This window comes from Heliconius melpomene, chromosome 20 (assembly GCF_056956725.1).
Source record: "Heliconius melpomene rosina isolate 202511_hmr_F chromosome 20, ASM5695672v1, whole genome shotgun sequence".
Lineage (NCBI taxonomy): Eukaryota > Metazoa > Arthropoda > Insecta > Lepidoptera > Nymphalidae > Heliconius > Heliconius melpomene.
Window position 1 is genome coordinate 482044 of NC_140408.1, and position 22479 is coordinate 504522.

The window sequence follows — 22479 nt, forward strand, 5'->3', positions numbered from 1 at the left end:
AGGTCATAGAAAGAATGCATTCGTCATGTGTAAACATGACGAATGCATTCTTAGTTAGAAGTTATGCTGGATGCAATGCCACGATGGTCCAATATGTTTCTAGTTTGTAAAAGTGTAATAGTCGAACTGGATTCATTCTTTTTCTGTCTGTCCTTCCTCTGGAAATGATTGTGACAAAAATAAAAAAAAATTAAAGCCATTCTTCGGTAAACGAACTGTAGTCAAAATTAAAAATTATCAATCTCAGGAACTATTGTATAAATGTAAAAAAATATTTTTGTTACGTATAGTTGATTTATAGGCGAAGGTTATACCTAAGGCAAATTTCATTATATTAATAACTATTAATTATTTCCATTTCCGCAGCTTCAAATTAATGCTTCAAATAAGTAAAAAGAAAAAAATGCAAATAAAACTCACCTGTCACCAAACGTCTTCTTACATTTATTACACTTAAGCGTCTCCTCCGCCATTTTAATAAGAGCAGCATCAATCGACGACAACTTCGGCCTGTCCAAGCTCCCATGTTCTATCTTACAATGGTTGGCTAAGCTGGACTGTCTCGTGAAATTGGCACCGCATGTAGAACAAACGAAAGGTCTTTCGAACGTATGTTGCCTTAAATGAAGTCGTAAGGAAGCTTTCTTAAAGTTCTTGGAGCATATTGGGCATGAGTACTTCTGTATAGCTATGGTATTTCCACTTCTTTGGTCTACTATAGGTTCTGTGTGAAGAACCTCGTGGAAAAAACATTCTGCCTGAGAATCTGTGGTAAATAAACATTGACTGCAGTTCCACAAGATAGATGAATGGATCGGTTCGTTCTTTTGGAACTGGCACGCGTTGTCTCGAATGTGACGGGAAACTTCTTGTGGAAATATAAAGGCTTTGCCGCATTTTGGACACCTGGAAATTATTCAAAGAAGTACTATTAGTATAGTTGGTAGTAGTTTCGTTATTTTTCTGAATTGTCTTATGTATATAATTTGTAACGTTTTTGTTATGTTTCGATTTGACTATTGAAAAATTATTAATTTAATTAGTAAGAAAAATGATAGTAATTAAATTAATTCCACTTATAAAAAAGTGCATAAAGTTACTTAAATAAAATATTAATAATATCTTACTTCTTCCTTATGTTCGGGTGTAAACTTCGTATATGATCTTTGAGTTCGAGAATATTCTTCAACACAACTTTATCTGTACAATAAGGACATTTCTTACTCAGATCTTTTGTCGTGTTTCCTCTTTCATAAAGTATCTCCTTTCTTCTGATCCTGTGCTCTGAAGTTTGTCGATGACGTTTAGCTTCTTCGGAAGACGCAAAAGTTTTTGAGCATACAAGACAGAAAAACGCTTTCTGTTTGTGTTTAGATTTCAAATGAGCTGCCAAAGTAACTGATGACTTGAATTTAACTTTACAATATTGACATCTGTGTAGTTCTTGATAATGATCAGTGGCTGTATGTGCAATATCATGACCAGTTTTAAGGCAATGTTGCTTAATCTCCATATTATATCGAAATTCCTGTTGACACGTTTCGCACCGAAGTACTGTTTTCTTTCGTATAATTATCGGCATAGATCTATTTATTACAGCCACTACCTCACTGTGCTCGGAGCTGGACATATGATTTAGCATGTCTTGTGATGTCTCACATTCAGATTTACAAAAGGAACACCAGTACCTTCCATCCATTGAAGATGTAACGCGCATATGCTCTTCAGAAAACCAATGTTGCAAGAAGTTTGGTAGCAAATTAGTATAAAACTTACATGGACTGCATTGAAAAGGCGCTTGGTGAACTATGGCATCCATATTATCAAGAATAAATTGTTGATAAACGTCACTTTTAATATCAGCTGCTTTTCGAAAATGATAGTGAGATATGAGATGCTTTCCTATTAAGTGCGTACGGACACGTGACTTACAACCAGCACATTGTATAAAGTAAGACCTCCTTTTCCTTTTCTTTTTCTTAACTTTTGTATTTGTTTTAGATTCTAACTTTTGTCTCTTTCGCGGTGTTTGTGAAACTGATTCGTTTACAAATAAATTGGGGCGTGTCGTTCTTTTTTCAGTTATGTTTTTTATTGGCTCCAGGTGCCCTGAAAACTCTAATTCATGTTCCGGTAGAACCTTTCGCATATGTAAGTTAGACATGAGATGTTTATCATAAATAATTCTTGAACCTAGTCGGCGATTACATGGCCCACACCAATACTGCACGGATCCCTTTGATTGAATTGTAGTTTGCATTATTTGTGTTTTTTCATTAGCCCCTGGAACCCATTTACCCTTAGTATGCCCAGGGGGTGGGGCGTCATAGTCATAGTCACGGTCAAGTTGATCCTGGTCTTCCCACTCATCGCGTTCTGGAGATGCGGGTCGCCACTTACCTCCTGTGTGACTCGGTGGCGGTTTCCATTTTCCTCCATGTGACACTTCATCTTCTTCTTCATCATCATCTGAATCTTCTGATTCTTCTGAATCGTCATCTCCCTTAAAATCATTAAAAGTCTCTATATTGTAAGAAGTACTTGGAATATCTTTTTTTACAGAACCACTAATACTTGCGACGGCATTAATTAATTTTGTCTGATTGTCTTCATTGCTACCAATCCTTAGACTATGTCCACCTATCCAATCTTCTCCTCTTAAATTAGTTTCTATAGGACTCATACGCGGGAGATGTGATGTTGAAGAAACAGTCAAAACGCTCTTCTTTTCTATAGTGGCCAAATTCGCTTTGGTTATTGGTGTAGGTGGTGTTAGACGAGACAGAGAAGATTTTTTTACACTACTTTGCAATTCTAACGATTGAAAAAATACATCTGCGCCAAGACTATACGTTGGTTCTAACGGATCGATAGGCGGAAGATCAGCCTTGACTTCATTCTTTCTTTTCCCACAGGCCTGCTTCCTATGTTTAATATAGTTATCGAGACCAATGATGGTGGCATTGCACTTGATGCAAAGGTGGCTGTCATCGTCGTCGTCGTGCGGCGACAGCATCTGAAATTAGAACATAAATCTTAAGTCTTGAAGTTGCCGAAAAGATTGATAGTTCGGGTGGAGTGGGGTGGTGACATCGTCGCGGGGTGGAAATAACTCGTTAATCGCGTGGTGGTTTGATATTAAGCGGTGACGTCTCGGAGCTTGTCAACAAACTGGGGCATTAAATACGTTTCCATTGCGAATTATTCAACTGAAATACATAGTAGTTTCGTGATGATCGATAATATATGCAAGTCACTACGGTCTCATTACCGAGAAACTTTGTTTCGCCATAACCTGGCATTTGCATAAGGCTATCTATCACTCCATTAGCGTTAGTTCAAAGACTAAGTTTAATAGGAATGTGATTTGCTGGTGGGGGCTAGGGAATAAATAAACGGGACTACAGTATGGCCGTTCATATTAAAAAGGGGGGTTGATTACAGAATGCGGTTGTGAAAGGGTGTTTTTTGGTGGCTGTGACGCCGTCGTGAAGGACAAGTCGTAGGTACGAATCGGTGGGTCATTAATAATGCCGTTCACCTGTCCGCAGTCAGACCACCTCGCCGCTCTACTAGTCTACTACACTTTCACGACGTCGTACGGGAATTAGATCGGAAATTGATTTATACTCGATTGCATTTACAATTTTACAATCGAATACATAAACTTTGGTTAATGTACGCCTGATATAGAACTGACGGCGGCTAATTTAAAGAGCACTTGCTTGTGCAGCAATGATTTACACAATACGCAAAGATTTTTTAAATTTCTTGTATATAAAGTTATAAATACCATTAAGAAGCAACGTTGAGTGCGATCCGAATGGACCTGACAGAGGGAACCTGGGATCCTATTATTAGGATACTAGGATCCCAAATTTCCTATACTTACGGCCTCTAAAAAACGGAATGGAATCTAAAAAAGTTGTAAATAAAATAATAAATCATGGTATTATTATATTTATATATAAAATATTTTGTTTAATTTTTTCTCGTTTACCTCGTTACCAGAGCAAGGAAATGAAAATTTTAAATATTTTATACCCCCAAGTGGAAATCGAACCCACAGCCACAGCAGACAGTGGACTGATGCGCCTCGATGGCCTCTAATAACTAACCATTATATTTAAATATAATATAACTATATAAACAAAATAAAAATTCAAATTCAACTCGACAATCCATAGTACAAGTGACACGTATCAATCGTCCCCGCGCCGACTGACACGAGCCCCCGCCTGAGTCTGACAAACAGTTGACAGCGACTGACAAATGATAACGCTGTCAGTCATGACTTTTGTTATTTAACCTCGACAACGTCGACGTTAAGAATGAAATGTTACGGATCGTTTTAAAATGAATATTTTGCTGTTTTCTTTTTTATTGTAGCGATTGTAGTTGAGTTTTTAAAATGTTAGTTTTGTAGTGAATTACTCTGGGAATTTGAAGTGGTAGTCTTGAGAGGTTATAGGTTCGAATCTGGTTATGGTGATTAATTTCATATGCATGTTTGGTATGTAAGTATGATTGTCTACGATTGGCTTCTTATACGTAGGCACATGTCTACTCATTTACTATGTAAAGTAAATACCCTCTAAATACAAGAAGCTGTTCATATACTGTATGTACCTATCTCAATTTAACATTTTTTTCGAGGAGATCCCGCATATCCCGCACACAGCAGGGTAGGCAGAGGGAACCTGGAACTCCGTTTCCCATTTTCCGCCGAATTCTGGAAGTATTGCGTATTGAGTGGCGGAACTCAACGTCACCTTTCGCTTAGACACAAGAGCGAAGAAATGGAAATATAAATTTAAATTAATATTTCCTTCCCTTGAGAGGGGATCGAACCCACAACTGTCGCGTTACATTCTCACCCTTGTGCCACGACGGCCTCATGTAATTGTAAGTATATCTTTTATTATATTAAGTAAATATGACACAGGTAGGGTCACATCTACATAATCAATCATCATCTCGTAGACAAAGTGGCAGTGTCTGTTATATGACGCGTATCACTCGCTACTGTCATATTAACGGTAAGAAAATCTTTAAATTATTTGTTTGTCAACACTAGCGATTGTATTTTAGTTTCAGGTTTCTTTTTATATTTTTTCCGCACTGCACTATGAATTTGCGTCACAGAGTATCTAAAAATATGTCACTGCGTTCTCCGCTTTCCTTTCGGAACAAAACCCCGCATTTCCGCTTAAAATAAAATAAATTAAAATAACAAATAGACTTCCGCAAGAATTTTTAAAATTTAGACATTTGCGTGTCAATGAATAAAGCTCACAGGCCGAGCCGGTGCAAGGCAAGGCAGTGCTGCTGAGAAGAGCCGACAAGAATCTCAACAGCTCTTTTTTAAATTTTTTTTATGGAAAAAGACAAGTCAAACGAGAGTACCGGTCACCTGATGATAAGTGATCACCGCCGCCCACAACCCCGTGCAACACCAGAGGAGCTACAGGTGAGTAGCCGGCTTTCAAGGTGGAGATAGACACGCTTTTTGAAGTTTTAACTATTTGCAACTTTTACATTAAAAGTTACATTTTTGGGCTTCACGCTGTATCCCACACAAAGTAGAGTGGGTTGGTGTTAGGACACTCTATTCTAATTACGACACTTCCGTTCCCCGTTTTCCGCCGAATAGTGGAAAACTCAACGCCGCGCTTTGTCTCGTTACCAGAGCGAATCAAGTGAAAATATTAAATAGTTTAGTTTCTCAAGGGGGAATCGAACCCATAATCTGTCGAGCGTACACACTTGTGCCTGTGCACCGCGATTGGCCTGCAATAATAATTATTTTTTTAATGAAATATACATAGAATTTTCTACAGCATATTAAATATTGCCATAGTTTGTACCTGCATTGTCTTATAGAAAAAAATAAAAAGTTAGTTATGCCATGACACATGACACATCAGTGCATTTAACCAAACAAAGTCTTCAGCTTCATAATATTAGTATAAATTACTAATCCATTCTCTTCTGCTCGGGAAAAGATTAAGATGCGTTATTGATTCGAACACACTCCCCGTGCAGACATTCCGTTAAGGAGGGACAATCGCAAAACCAAATGTCTGTATATAAATTGAAGTACAATTAGTTTAATTAAATCCCTCTATACAAACGAAATGTTGGGTCGCTTTAGGGTTCATCTTACCTAAAACAAAGTAAGGCAAATAAGACAAGTTAATCCTAGAATTCTTGTATGTATGTATGCATGTATGTATATATGAGTTTGTGTGTGTGACGTCCGTCAGTCACGTGTCCGCTGGACCGTCTCCACTCCAAGGTGGATGTTGGATTCGGTACTTTGTAATTGCACGGTTTTTTTATGTTTGAAGTAGATAAATGCGACATATAATGATTTTGTTTATAAAGTCTAGCTAAGTTTTCTGTAAATACTAGAATAGACTTTTGTATTTTAAGAAATACGTTCATTATTTTAATTAGAACTATTGATGAACAGTATTCTCAAGTGATAATCCACAGCCAAATTAATCAAAAGGACATTGATTGTCGATTGTTTGCAAGAGAATGCAAGTGATTTCAATTAAACCATGCAATTTTTAAGATTAAGACGCATAAATGCGTACAAAAAAAATCATAAATATTATTTTCTATAGGGTTGATATGTTAAATTTAAGTTTAGCAAAAATAAAGTTCTGTTTGATTTAGAAAGAAAAAAAAATACCATAATAAAAACCATATTTTCGTGGAAAATGACTTTAAAAATAAATCAACCAAACCATTTTTAAAGTAATACAATACATTTACAATAAAATAAAAAGAAAAACCAACTAAAAATAACGAATCGAGACAAGTCCGCGTCGTGAAAGGCTGTCGCCCTAATAACGGCGTCGACATCGATCCGTCCCGCCGTCACCTTCGCAAGTATTACTGACTTTTTAAACTTGCCATGTATTTAGAGACATTTTAAATTGAAAATACACATAATAGACACGGTCTAAAAACTGCGTAGACCTCGTACCTTAACACTATGAATGCGAATTGTCATTGTCCAATACATTGTCCTTTTTCTACAGTAATCCGTTCAGCTTAGAAATTCTGGGACTCGGCTCGCTCTCTTTTGTTATCAGAATATGAAAATAAAAATGTTTCATTCCACCGAGTGGGAATCGAAGCTACAACCGTCGCGTATACAGTCAGTCACTATGCCTATCACGGCCTCTTAATTAACCTTACATTTCACATAAACCTATTTCGAATAATACCAATAAACAAGATGTCTGCCTAGATGTAAGCGATGTTATAGTAAATTAAGACATCGCCTTTTTAGTACCGCAATTAGCGACGAGTACATCGCACAGTTAGGTCGTTATAGAATTGAATATTCATACATACATATATATGTTGCTTTGATATTGCTAGTTATGATGTAGATGTAACTGTGTAATAGATGCACGATAGTTGCCGGTTCGAGTTTCACTAAGAAATAGTTCCTTTACTTAATGAGTTCCTTTACTTAACAAGTTGTCTTGAAAATTGGGCGAAAAGTAGAGAATGGTACTCCTATCTCTTAACATAAAGTTTCATCTGCGTACCCTGCATGATAATCATAATAGCCCTCTTCGTGGGGCAGTGGAAAATTATACCTGCATACATCCTGTTATTTATTTGTTAGCCGTCAAGGAGTGGGGCTTCCTATTTAAAAATATTTTCCTGGTCGTGTGAGACGTAGGATCTTTAATAGCAGGTTTTCTAATATGATAATTGAGTAGCTCGGTGAAAAGTGAAAAACCGAATATTGAAATTACTTTAAATTACTAGGGTCTCTACATACCTCATTAGAGCACATACAACATAATTTTTATAAAACATATGAATGATTTTCCTATGAAAGTATTTGTTTCTTTCTAGGTGTGAAAACATTTACAAGATGCTCAAGGTCTATAAATTAAAACATGCATTAAAAATACAGGCAAAACAGCTTAATGCACAGGCTTAAAATACTATTAGACAATGAACCTAAGGGTACCTACCTCTATATAAAAATACCTACAGGGGTATAATACAATATCTATAGGTACCCACTACCTACCCACAAACAGTACCTGTGCAAGCAAGCTGCATTGAAATTTTTCCCGGCAATAAATCCAGCGCCACGCCTGAATCTAATGGGAATTATAATTGATTCCCACCCAACTAGCCCGATCGATGCAACTTGAAGTTATTCATTTTGATACGACATCATTTGTTTCAGACGCCATTTCGCGAAGCGGTGGACCGTATGCGTGATGGTTGTAGTGTGGATCTCGCTCGGGACAATGGCTAAATTCAAACTATCTTCATTTTTCCGTTCAGGTAGCCAAAATGCTGCCATAAGTTCAGCCACCACTAGTGTTTCGAAAATTGGACGGAAAATGGGTAACGAGGTTTTCTCAATCTGTCCTGCTATATGCGGGATAAAGCGTGAAGATAAAAATATATATTTGAAACTGTAAGTATAATTTACTAGTAATTACATATCTAGGTACTATTTAGGTCTCAAAGCGAATCTGAGTTTTCTCAGGAGGTGCATCGATACTACTTTGAATCAAACGTCGCTAAAACTTCATTTGTTCATCATGTTAAAAAGGTACCTCGGACACTGAGAGTGTGTCATGTAACCCCGCTAAGTCCCTTTTTTGTCGTTATGTACGAGTACGTGACGTATATATTTAAACAACAGGAAAATAAAAAATGAACTTTAATTTTATTTTGTATAAATTGTATAACCATACAATATACTTTTTAAAAAATATTTTGTCTCTCTTAAGAATTTGCTTAGTAGGCTATTACAGGTTTACACTCTAAACCGACCATATGACATACACAATTCAACGCGGGCAAAGTCACAAGTAAAAGTTAGTCTAATATAATAAGACAGTTCTTAAATAATATATAAACAATGTATATATAATATAAATATACTACGCTAGGTATATTTATATTTACTATAATTTGCATATATTTAACGCTTTTAAAGCTTAATAAAGATAATGCTCCGACTTCATCAATCTTTGGTAGTGTGTCAACTGTCAACGACTGGACGATGGACAGAGTATGGATCCCGTGGGATTTAATACTGATTGTACTCGTATGTATATAAATATGTAAAGGTTAATTAAAATTAAATAATAGTTGTGGGAATGAGAATGAGTGAAGAGGATTTCTCGAAATTCGGTCAGTAATAGAAAATATACGGAATTTTCTATTTGTCTTAAAGTCCACAAACGAACATGCGGACAGCGATTAGGAGTTTTTAATTATATAAAATATGCTCATTAATTTTAAATATATTTTGAACGATACAAGACCAAAAGGAGTCTAAAAGCATAACAAGATGTATGCACGCCATGCCAAAATTAAATACTAAAAATAATTTAAAGACTGGACCTTGAATGATTACTTGTATCATTCCAAAGCCGGCAATTATTCATTGCATCTAACAATAACTTGTTCCATCACGTTATACCCTGAAGCTCATACATAAGGCAGTATTTACTTACAACTTGATTAATTACAACACTCAACGAGAAATAGAGATATAACTCTACACAAAACTTAAAACTCAATAGAGATGATTAAATAACCGCAGGAAGTCCTCATCCTGCCCAATAACTCTCTCGGACTTGTCCAACTTAATAGTTTTTATCCTGCGATACGATAAATATATCTTGTCGTTAACTTATCTATGAATATTGAAGTAGACTTCTAAATAAGCGTTTACCATTTAAAACAATTTAAAATCTTAATTTCTTAATAATAAGATGTAAAATCCTGAACAGAGGAAACCACATCAATTTCAACAAATCCGTGTCAAGATTACCAAAAGAAAAAAAGTAAAAACTAAATATTATAATATAAATAACCTGTTCCCCATTATTTATTGGTAAGCCAGTGAGCTCTTAACGATGACGAATAAGAGGTACGTTTGTAAAAAGCCCTTTACTCTTGACGCACCATATATCCGTGCGCGCGCGTCATAAAGAACTCGGCGGGGTGCGCAGGCGCAGCGACGCGATTGGCCGCCAAATGATCGTTTCTGGTCTCCAGACATGGAGTAATGATGGTTACAACTAAACCAATGACGGATAGGCGTGTTTCTCAACCTATTGTATGAGAGGTTTCAACGTATAGATCGCCAAGTCTGATTGGTACCGAAAACGTATGAAGACGATGTCTTTTTTTTGGTTAATTATTGTATACAAATTACTTATGTGTCAAGATTCTAATTTAGTTGTTAAATTATTGATGTACGAGCTGGTCCATTTTGGGAGGAGTGAAGAGTAATTGTTCGTAAATTACTAGAAAGATTAATTTTGTTTGATGTTCCTTAAAAGAACATTTTATTTATATGAAACTTACTTGTTATAAACTCATTCAATCTAAGTATATATACTTAGTGCATATAGCAATTAATCCAAGGAAATTCAGCATTTTGAGGCAGACAAAAAATGATAATTCACAAAAAAAAAAATGTTGATCCCTAATGAACGTAAATATTTGACTTTGTTATAACATACCTATTTGTAAATAATATACAAGCTAGATATACACTCATAGATTATAATTAACACTTAACTAACATTCAATAAATTCTTTTATACAAACTTAATGCCATTTGAGCGTCTATGGAACCACACACAGCCATACCAATCAATAATAGCATAGCAAATCTATCAAAATCACAAGGTGAGCTTAGAAAGCTATACCATTGCGAAAGCACGCCCGCAACAACTACAACTTATTATAAACTGGTATACACTGCAATGAAATATAACTTAACATTTATATACAATATAATCTAACAGGCAGATCTCGAAACGAATCGCCGCAAGCCATCTTGTTCCTGAGTAATGTGGTGTGCAGAGTCAATCATGTGATGCGACGCGACGTGCATGGAGTGGAGGCCAGTCGTGGCGTGATTGTAAACCCAACAGGTTGTAGGTTTGATTCCTATTCGAGGAAAATTTATTATTTAACATTTTCATTTTCTCGCTATAGTGAGGAGGCAAAGCGTGGTGTTGAGTTCTATCACTCAATGCAATGCCTTCAGAATTCGGTGGAAAATGAGGAACGGAAGTAATTTAATGGGAACGGAGTGTCTTAACACTCGGCTCCCGACGTGAAGCTCATATATTTATATTTTTGGTTGTAATAATATTTAGTGTTGTAAGCCAGTGAAGGCATGTCCCGCAGACGGCAGGGCGCTGTATAAATCACGAGTGGCACAATAACTCGAAGATTCAATTAAACATAAATCTTTTCAGACGCGACGCTAATGGAGTTGAAACTCGCGCTCTACTCGTAGCTTGATCTTCAGCTTTTGCTCGCGGTTATAGCTGGCTACTTTATTTTTTTATGGTATTTTTTTTGGAAATATTTGTAAATTGTCATAAATTTTTGTTTAGGTATACACTATATCCCTGTCAGGGTACCCAGAGAGAACGGAGCGGGAAACGCCTCCGTCTCTACATAGGTACCTCTTCCGCTTCGTCCACTGACATCAACCTCTTCATATATGTCTTATAATCGATGTGATATATTAATATCATGTTTTTAAAAGATAAAATATTCACTTTAAATAAATAAAAAATCAACAATCAAAGACAAAGCACGACGCGCGGCGTTCAGTCCCGCCATTCAACATACAATGTACCGTACATACAAAATTGGACGGATTATTTGAAGCAGAGAGTGTCAAAGCCAAGCTAAGAGGTTCCCTATGACTACCTTGCTAGAGTATAGGGAAATGCGGAAAACTGATTTATTTTTAAATTACGAACCATCCGATAATTATATTAATAATAATTTCCTCAGAAAAATACAAATAAATAATTAATTGTCTGCAATATTCATTCATATGAAATTATCAGTTTTTTAAAATATATTGCTTTAAAAAATTGCTAAGTGACGCTACTGGTCACACAAAAGAAGAATAATATAATAAGAATCGCTCATTCGGTGCAAGAATGACGCATTTGCACATTTCGAAATATTGCAGGAGACGCAATAGTTTTTTATAGTGTTTTAAAGAGATTTCCCGCATAGTACCTACAACGAATGAGATATCAAACATATTCCGTCGTAGTGCAGTAGTGCGATTTCCATTCGGGAAATTAATTAAATATTTTTTCTAGCTCTTGTAAAAACCAAAAAAAGCGCGACATTGAGTTTCGCCACTCAATATTTCAAAAACTGAGAGAAAATCGAAATGTCTTAACACTACATTCCTTTTCTAACCCTACAATATGCAGGATGAGGTATAAGACAAGACAAACGAGTGTATAAAGATATAGAAACAAGAGATATGATTTCAAACAAAATTTATTAAAAGAAAAAGAATAAAAAATAAATCACAAAAGTATAAGTATTATAATATAGTAAAATACAAAATAAAAGCAAAAAAGTGTTTTAGCAGAGCGTGGTTTCGATCCACGGACCTCTGGGTTATGGGCCCAGCACGCTTCCACTGCGCCACTCTGCTCTTGATGCGTTTTGCGAAATACATCATAGCTTGTTACAAAATATTATCTTATCAATTTACTGATAAATATGGGTCTGTAATTGTTATCAGTGGTTTATCATATTGTGACGTTGATGATAACGAGAGTCAAGGTTCATATTATAAATTTGAGAAAATTAACAATAAAATTATGTTAAATTAAAAATCCTATTTGTACACATAATATCTATACAATACAGCAAATACATATTATATGTATAGTGCACATAAAATTCTAACACTCATACAATAATATAATAACTATCTCAATAATTTGCGTTCCACTCAACACTAAAGCCTCGAGAATTCGACATAAGCAAGGGAACAGAAGTGTCTGAATGAGAACCGAATGTCATAACACTAAGTTTTCAGATACCCTCAGCCTACCTGTGAATTCAAGGTAATAAAAATCAACAAAAAAATACATTTTCCATTTAAAAAAAATACTAAAAAACATCGACTTAGATGGATTAAGCCTCATAGTGGAAAAACCAATAAAATAAAAAGCCCGACGATATTGTCGCCACGACGCGTTATTAGCTGGCAAATTGAAAATTGACTGGCGGTGATTGGCAAGGGAATTAGCGAGGCTGTATTTGTAAAGAGTGAGACTTACCTTACGTTGGGGTAAGAGGCTACGGGTGACGCTAATCCATCATTTTTTTTAACGGTAGGGGAATATTTATTGTGTTTTTTTCTTTCTAATTTGAAATTATTTTCTCGTCTATGTAGATAGAGTAGGCGTTGTTAATAAATTTGCTTGTGTTTTGTTGGATTTAAGTAAAATGGAAAATTGTGTTTTTTGAGTGCCAGTCGTGGCGGGACAGGCTGTGAACGAAAGTGTCTTAATGGGAAGGAGTTTCTTAACTCTAGGTTTCTAGGTTTCCTCTGCCTACCCTGCTATGAGCGGGTTATAGTGTGAAGCTGAAATATTATAATAAAAAAAAAGATAAAAAAGTGCCCCTTATATTAACTATCTACGTGTATAGGTGTGAAAATTAATTTAGATTTCAACTTTTTGAGTCCAGTAGTTTGTGCATTGTTTTTGGTAGAGTGGTACCTACTGGCATACAAATATAGTTATGTATTAAAGGCATTTATTTAGGTAGACAGCTACCTATAAATACATAATATATGATAGGTATAAGGTAAATAATAAAATTTCTTACATTTTATACTAAATTTATAAAACATCTAAACAATGATATTAAGTCTATTTTAAAATCGAACACTAGATGGCGTTAGGAGTAACGTTATAAAATCATATAGATACATATTAAGTTTAAATATTCATGAGTTCATAATTTCATATAATCTAATAAAGAGAATAACTTACAGAGCTTTTAATAAATATATAAAATAAAATCATGTAATGGTATATCCAATGCTAAAAGATTTTTTCAATTTGAACCTACACCTCCTGAGATTAGAGCATTCAACAAAACAACAAACTTCTTCAGTTTTATAATATACAAGGCAAAAAATAAACTTTTGAGACCAGTCGGGAACAAGGGCACAAGCGTACGACCGTAAACGCGGTAGGTTCGATTCCCACTTGAGTAAAATGAAATATTTATAACATTTTATTTTCTCACTCTGGTAACGAGACAATGTACGGCATTGAGATTCACAGCTCAACACACCTCCCACACAATACCTCCGGAAATCCACTGAAAATGTCGAAGAGAAGTGTCTTAATAGGAATGAGATAACGGAATGTTAACACTAGGATCCCAGGTCCTCTCTGCCCACCCTCATATATGCGAGATATAGCGTAAACCTAAAAAAATAAATTTAGAAAATATATTATTCAATAAACATCCACATGACATCAGGTGTTCATCCCATCACATCACAGCCTTATTATTGAAACGTTCCGCACTTCCAATACCAACCAACCTATTTATAATATAACCAATATTTTCCTCTCCACCATCTCATTAGCTCGGAGCTAATCCGCCGGGAGACACTAATGGAGGTGATCATATGTCCTACGCAGCGACGCATGACGTATTACCACACCCAGGGGACTGTCGGTAATAAACGAAGAATAAAACACCTTACACCTATAAATCAACAGGAAACACCAATAAATATATCGCCGAATTCCATAATTATAATAAAAAAACATCAGCTTCACGCTGTATCCCGCACACAGCTGGGTAGGCAGCAAGAACCTAATGTTAAGACATTCAGTTCTCCACTTTCCGCTGAAATCTGGAGGCATTGCGTGCAGAGTGGCGGAACTCAACGTCGCGGTTTGCCTTTACACCAAAGAGAAGAAATGAAAATATAAATTTGAATAAATATTTGATTCCCTTGAGTGGGTATCAAACCCACAACCAGTCACACTTTGTGCCCTGCGCCACGACTGGCCTCAACACCAATAAATTAACCTCCGAATTCCATAATTACGATACAGACAGCAACAAATCAAAGTTTACGAATGCTTATCCTGAATACGATTAAAAACATCAATACTTGTCAATATAGGTCGCCTCCCATGTAATTATACGCCGTAGGTATCCCAGAGAGCGGAGGGATTAACGTATATCAACTGGTTATAATTGAAGGAATCGATTATATGAAGTATATTAATTGCTGCGCGGGCGCAGGTACGGCCCATCGCGCCTTTGATCCGCGCTGTGTTAGTGCCACATATCGTATCTCGATCTAGAACTTCAACTCCAGTGAGGCTAGAACTTATTTTTGAACATGTAATTAATTATTATTTATTAGTTATTAAGAGAGCGGCACATCGTTTGAATGTTAACGCGACGGTCGTGGGTTCGATTTGCAGTGGGGGGAATGGTTTATTTTCGTTTCCTAGCCCTAGTAACAAGATAAAATCATAAGCGTATCTAGAGATATTTTCTGGGGGGGAGGGGGCTGGACTTTATTATTTAGGGATATATAAGTGATTCAGCGTAAAGGTAAAAAAGCTGTTTAATATTCTTCTTAGATTTTGATTTTGAATATAAGGATTCAGCGTCACGGTAGATATATAGCAGAAAATTTTCAATAAAAACTAACAGCTTAAAACAAATACTTAACTCCTTTATTAAATATATTTCATAACTACCCTCACAATAATAAAATAACAAAGAGCTACATAATTAAGTAAATAATAACCCAAAATGAACATCCCAAAACACAATTATCGCGTTTCACTTCCACACCACCACCAGCTGACGACGCTGGTCCTCGTAGCTCAAAGAGACGGCGCAAATGAAAACGGTGGAACATTCATAACTTTTTAATTTGCGTTTAGCGAAATAGCATCGCGATTAACGCGCTTAATACGCTATTTAAAAACCGAACAAACGAATGTATGTAAATTGCGCAACTCTATGTAAAAGCCGGCGATAACCTCGCTCTGTGTTGTCGGTAAAAGAACAGACGGTTTCGAACTCTATACCGCCGTGATAAGAAAAGTGCGAATGAACGAACATCCATGTCGGTGTGGAGTGAGCTGGAAACAAGCACGTTCAGAAACTGCTTACACGAATTAGCGCGTCAAAGGGGCGAAGGGGCGAAATTAGAAAACACCCCGCCTTCCCCTCCCTGCCCGGCTGTCGTTCCGCACGTCATAAACTGACAATTTACGATAACTCCCGGATTAGCCTGTTTGTCTGTTATGCATCCGAGTATGAACGGAGGATGATAGAGGGGGTGGGGGGCAGCGAGGGCAGTAGGGGGGGGGGAGAGGCAAGGGAGGCGAAATTGTTTCACATTTGCATTCTCAAGTTGAAGCACCTTCAATGGGATTGATCAAAGGTTTGTTTTTCCGAAACTAAACTAAAATATCTGGGATGCCTTTTGTTTTTTGGGTGTTAAGTGAATTTTAGATAACCAAATGTAAATGGCTAAGCTTTGTATTCTCAGTTTGCATTATAATGTTACAGGGCGCGAGGAGTTTGGTTTTTCATGAGCGCGTTTATTTTAGGCAACGGTCGGTGGATTGCTTACGGCTGTACCTACGAGTATATTTGAACTTTGTTTGTTATATTAAACGAGATAAATACATAATTGTCTCATTTTAATTTAAAAAACAAGTTCACCCTTCTCCACATGACAGAGTAGGCAGAGGGAACTTAGTGTGATGGCACTCCGTTCCCCACTTGCCGCCTAATTTTCGAGATAGCTTGTTAGGTGCTGGAACTGAATGCCGCGAATGACTTGTGACTAGAGCGGGAAAATGAAAAGAATTAATTCCCCTAATGGGATTCGAACTCACAACCGTAGCGCTCACAATCACATAATGTGCCGGTGTGTTATTTAAAACGCAACTAATATCAACATTTTTCTTGAGCACCGTCACCCAAGATGGCACTATCCATCAGGTCTTACCACAAGCACGCGAGATTGATGCTAATCTCCAAATCCTGAGCCATTACGACACTAACAAACAAACAAAAGAAATACCCAAGGTGTTTTATTGTAAAATTAATTTGAGTACAAAGTCGTTTGCATTGTCCCCGGTCACATCTATGGCAGTTAAATGTTACTGCGACCATGCTTCATAAAAATTAACTACGGACGCCGACCGGCGCGCCCTGCCCTGCGGGACAGATTTGATACGCTGTATTTTGTGTACTGTCAAATAATTTTCAGTATCATTGTCGTTGAATAAACTAGGCTTTTCATTTTGCGTGTATGTGTGTATGTGTGTGTATGTCCGTACGGGCGCGGGCACTGTTGCGGAGATTGCCGCTTTTATGAGAGCGATTGTAATTTTTAATTATCATATATTTTGTCTGTGCGTCACATTGTGCTGGGAATCGATGTGTTTGTTATTTTTTTTATTTATCTCTTTGCTTTGTGCAAGCGGAATGAGTGGACGTAGTGGTACATTCTTCCTTTCTCTACTTTTTTCTAGTGTAGAGCCATTGGTTCTTTCTTATTGTAAGCGCGAGAGTTGTGGATTCTATACTGGGTCGGAATAATTAATTAATTTTACATTTCCTCGCTCTGGTAAGACAAAGTGCCACTCGCATTGTCTTGAAAATCAAGCGTAAGAGTCAAAATGGAGAACAATGTGTCTTTCAGCACTAGGTTCCCTTTGCCTACCCGGCTATACGAGGTGAAAAGGAAAGATCTTTTCTAATCGGATAAGATATTTTCATGAATCAACGAAAAATTTTAAATTCATAAACATTCTACTGAGTAAAGCAAAATTGTTTTAGATACATTTATTATTAAAAAAATGTTTTTCTATAAAATTTTATCTTTTATTTTTTATTACAAAAAAGTATGATATTTTAAAATTTTTTAGCCACTTAACACTTTTTAAAATGGCTTTTTCCTGCAGGTATAGGATGGTTGGCAGAGAAAATCTAATGTCAAGAACTAGAAAGTTATAGCGTATTCAAGTCATTTCCTACTGAGATACGGAAATCAACGCCGCGCTATGTTTAAATTATATATTATTCATATTGAGAGCCTAAACAAATTCACTGGATATGTCCGTAACGCTGCGTTACTCTGGCCACCGCACTGCTAATTTCTTAAAGGGAGACCGCGACCACGCTACGTAAATAATTGTCGTGCTAAAAGAAAACCCAGCAAATCTCCGCGATTAGCATAAAAACCATCTAAACAGACCGCCGGAAGCCGTCGCCTTTCCTTCCGCTATATTTGTGGAAAAAATTACAAGCTTCCGCTCGAAGTCATTTCGACGCAAGCAAACAAAAGTAGCTAATGTTAATTGCTGGACCCGTTCGAGTAAAACTTTAACCTATAAATGAAAGTTTTTGAAAGAATCGTGCTACCGTCTTAGGATTCTTTTGTTTAGTAGATACTATGTAGAACAATGGCTATGATGCAAGTTCAAATATATAGAGACAAATAAGTTAGGTTGGGATTGACTGAACGATTATATATAATCGATATAACTTTCTTTGCTGCATAAGAGGGTAGGCAGAAGAACGTAGTGCTAAGACACTCCGTTCAATTTGCGAGTTGAGTGGAGAAATAATTGTTTGAAGTTTACTATTTCTTCGACTTGATTAGATCATGAATCTAAAAAATCATATACAAAGCCGTTGTGGCGCTATGGGAAAGCGTCTGGCTGTAAACGTGGTTATGTGTTCCATTTCCGATCAGGGGAATGAATTATTTTCATTTACTTGCTCTGGTAACAAAACGAAGCGAAATTTTGAATTTTGAATTTGGCAGAATGTGGGGAACGGAGTGTCTTTAAATTCGGTTCCCTTTGCTTCCTCTGCTGAAAAAATGTGGGAAAAACTTTTGTTTTTAAAGACGTTTATGCCAGTTAATATGTTTAACGTGAGTTTAAATAGTTTATTGCTTTAGACGATTTCCTTCTAAGGTCGAGTGACATAACTCGGCCTTGTCTTGCTTCAGCTTTCTCATATAGAACCTTATTGAATACCCTCATACAATATATTTTCAAATAAATAGTTGATGCTTAATCAGTTATGTAGATACTTCATGGCCGACCCCTGTACATAAAAATACAAGTTTACAATGCAAACTGTTATATTCTTTGAATTAAAGTAATATTTCTGAGAACAAAGGAACAGAGGATGAGGTCACGCGACATTGTCTATGGAAATTAGAGAAAATAGTTAAAAAGCTGCATCTTGGTCGCTTTAGCCGTTGCCTTTTAAAAACGAAGAGCCTTTGTGTTTACCCAAATAACAATTCCAAGGCGGCGACCGTTAAAGAAAACTGGAAGACGCTAGGAGATAATTAAATAGAACCTAACTTACGGGGACTGCACGCTAGAGAAATCACACAAACGGTGGCAGACACGTCGCGTCGTTAAAATATAGGAATAACCTCACCCACAGACACCCGGACGAGGACGAACACCAGACATCTGCTCCGAATAGCAATAAAGGAGGAGAAACATAGAATTTTATCACGGCCTCGTCCATCATAAAGCATCCCTTGCGAGGGGGCACATAAAAGTTTACAGGCATTCGGCTAATAAATCGTGTCAAATAAATAAGTGTTGAGTCGGTTGGCGGCATATTGATTCGTCATGTGCCGCCTTGGAGGGGGTGGCGGGGCTGGTGGGGGGTGTGTGGGGGGAGCGCGGGGTTGGTCATAAAGGTGCGTAATGGCCGACGTCGGAAGACAGCGCAGAGCCGCGCATCGATTAGCGCCGAGCGCCGTCAGCCGCCGACGCAACGGACTTCGGAGTCGGCCTTAAGCTTCCATATAATATAATGTCTTTTCTAATTCACTTTGCATTCGCGTTTAGCACCAGCCGACTGGGGAAGTGTAACGGTTACTGCAAATTCAAAGCAGTTTTTTTATTGCCGCCCCATAGATGGCGTTAGTTGTCTGTTAATTTGTTTTGCTGTACGTAACTGCTAAACTTTATCATTACTACCATTTTTTTATTTATTATTATGAATTTTGAGGTATAATGTTATTTATTATTTTGTAAAGTAACATTTATGAATTTAGGGTAATAAAATTGATTAGATACGCTCTAGAAAGGCAGATTCAAATTTAGTCCTATATGTCCAATTTTTTATATAACTATAACTCATGGGTAAAGTAAACTTACAATGAAATATAAAACATATTCGCGTGTTCTCATAATCTAAATCATATTGAAGAATACAAATAAAAGTAAACATATATATTTCCATAAGCAATATTTACTGACCGGCCTCGCGCAGTGTGCGTCGTGTGACGAATTATTGCAGTAAATTACAATATCATTATTGTGGAAGGACTGTCTCAGACCCAATAACAAATAACTGATTTTATAACCAAATTTATACAGGCCGTTTGTTTTTATATATTTATAGAGTTTTTTTGGAATTAATTAGATATATTTTTTTGTTTCGGATTTATGAATATTTTTAAGGCATTTATGTAAAAATCTATCTTTTCAAATTATATCCAAGCCTTAGTTTTTGATCATTACAAAATTTCATACAATCGTATACTTTCATAATTTAATTTAAATAGTGTTTCCTAATAAATGTGCTATAAAGTACGTCGTAGAGTTCCCCCATTGGACACGCAATATATCAAAATTACTAACGTGGAGAACGGAGAGTCTCAACATTAAGTGTTCCCTATATATGTATACCTATACTGATGATTTAAAACACATTATAATCGCGCTTGCCGACAGCAGTCAATTCACAATAAGACATTAAATTATATTTTATTGCATCTTTATTATAACTTTTGATTCTCTTACTTTTAATTATAAGGCCAATTTAATAAAAATATTTTAATTTCATAAGGAAGATGTCACAGTGAAGAAGAAGATCGTGGTCAGGTGGTTTTGACAGCCAGAGAAGATGACGTAAATAAAGAAGGTCACGTCAAAACCATGAGGACCCTCTGAGGGGGGCATGTGTGAAGGGGTTGATAATAGTGAACGAGTAGAAAGAAGTATGCAGAGATCATAGCGTTTCGCTTTCCGTTCTCTCCGACTACCCCAATAGGGATTAGGCTTGAAGTCAAAAAAAATATAAAAGAGATCAAGAGCATAGGTACTGTTACCCTCTTTCTTGATGCAGCTATTAAATAGGGAGCTTTTTGTTTTATGCATTTATTTTACATTTTCAGTCAATCATTTCCTTCTATATACCTATAATTATTATATATACGAGTATACTTGGAATTTCTTACATAGCTTTACTTACATAATACATTAGGTGTTCAAGCAACATCAATGATTAATTCAAATACATAATAACAAATAACCATCCTGTGCCATCCGGGATTTGAACACCACTCCCCGAGATATTGCCGTACAGTCAGACGTTGATTAAAATCTCTCAATACATTCACACAAAGCTAAACTTTGATATATTTATAAATCTTATGAAGCGGCTTCGACCTGCCGACCTAACGATACTGGCACGCAGTTTTAACCTCTAAACATTGGGGTGTTGGGTGTTCATTACGATATCAAGGTTAACTAAGTTGCCTACCACCTGTCAAGTGATATATTGACTTTAAATAACGTATCTTATTCACGTTGAATCGGAAACAAAATGTATAAAAAGGTTTTATAATATAAATAATGGTGGCGGCGGAGTGGGTGGATGACTAAATTTGTACTCAGCCTTGTATTACAACTTATTGTTTGCTGTGTGTGTTTGTGTGTGTATGTGTGTACATAAAGTGGAGTTGAGATAAATTGCAATAGATAGTATATATCTCGGTAATATCGATTGTAGAATGCGAATCGATACTTACGAGTTACGAGTCGATAGCAATAATCGATTGATTATAATTGTTAAATGGAATGTGTTGTGACATAACACTAAGTATTCTTTTATGTGAATAATAAAAACACCTGCGTGATAGAACAAATGGGTTAGGAAAAGGAGTTACTAAGTTTCTAATTTTTACCTATTTTTTGCTACTTTTCGCGGTACGTATCAGAATCGACCAGATAAGCGACACCATTATAAATATGTATTTAAAAAATGATGTCTCTTTCGGACATGTTCTTTCGCAGGGTTCTTTTACTATAGTACAAACATGTCGTGTTACTTCGCAAAACCTAACGCCTCTTATTGTCTAGCAAGACACTAAATAATGACACTATAGATATATGCTATTTAATCTATAATTAATAAATGTGACATTATATTATAATCTATACTAATATAATAAAGCTGAAGAGTTTGTTTGTTTGTTTGTTTGAACGCTAAGATCTCTGGATCTACTGGATCGATTTACTTTGTTTTTGTTTTGTATGAAAGCTGCATTCTTCAGAAGTGCTATAGGCTATATAATATTACATTACTTATATATACTAATAAATTAAAATACTTTCTAATTTGACATGCAATTTATTCTGCCATGTTAATAACAACCGTCGTCGCTACGCGACCGCGTTCGTTACCGCGTCATTTTGATATTCATCCTTATGAAAATAAATATAATAGTCACTTTTAGCATTTCATTTAGATTGAAATTATATTTCTTTAGAAATTATATTCTTATATTTC

General features: G+C 36.2%; 1 protein-coding gene and 1 non-coding gene across 2 annotated transcripts in view; both read right to left on the reverse strand.

The window, feature by feature from the left end:
* LOC146527425 (uncharacterized) overlaps positions 1–22479 on the reverse strand; it is a 32273-nt gene that overhangs the window by 4518 nt on the left and 5276 nt on the right. The window contains exons 2-3 of the mRNA XM_085205129.1: positions 1128–3016; positions 421–906 (exon numbers count right to left, since the gene is read on the reverse strand). Of these exons, the coding sequence (XP_085061255.1) occupies positions 421–906; positions 1128–3016 (2375 nt within the window). The remainder of the gene's footprint in view (positions 1–420; positions 907–1127; positions 3017–22479) is intronic.
* On the reverse strand, positions 12428–12499 carry TRNAM-CAU (transfer RNA methionine (anticodon CAU)). The gene has a single exon. It is a non-coding gene; the product is annotated as a tRNA-Met (tRNA).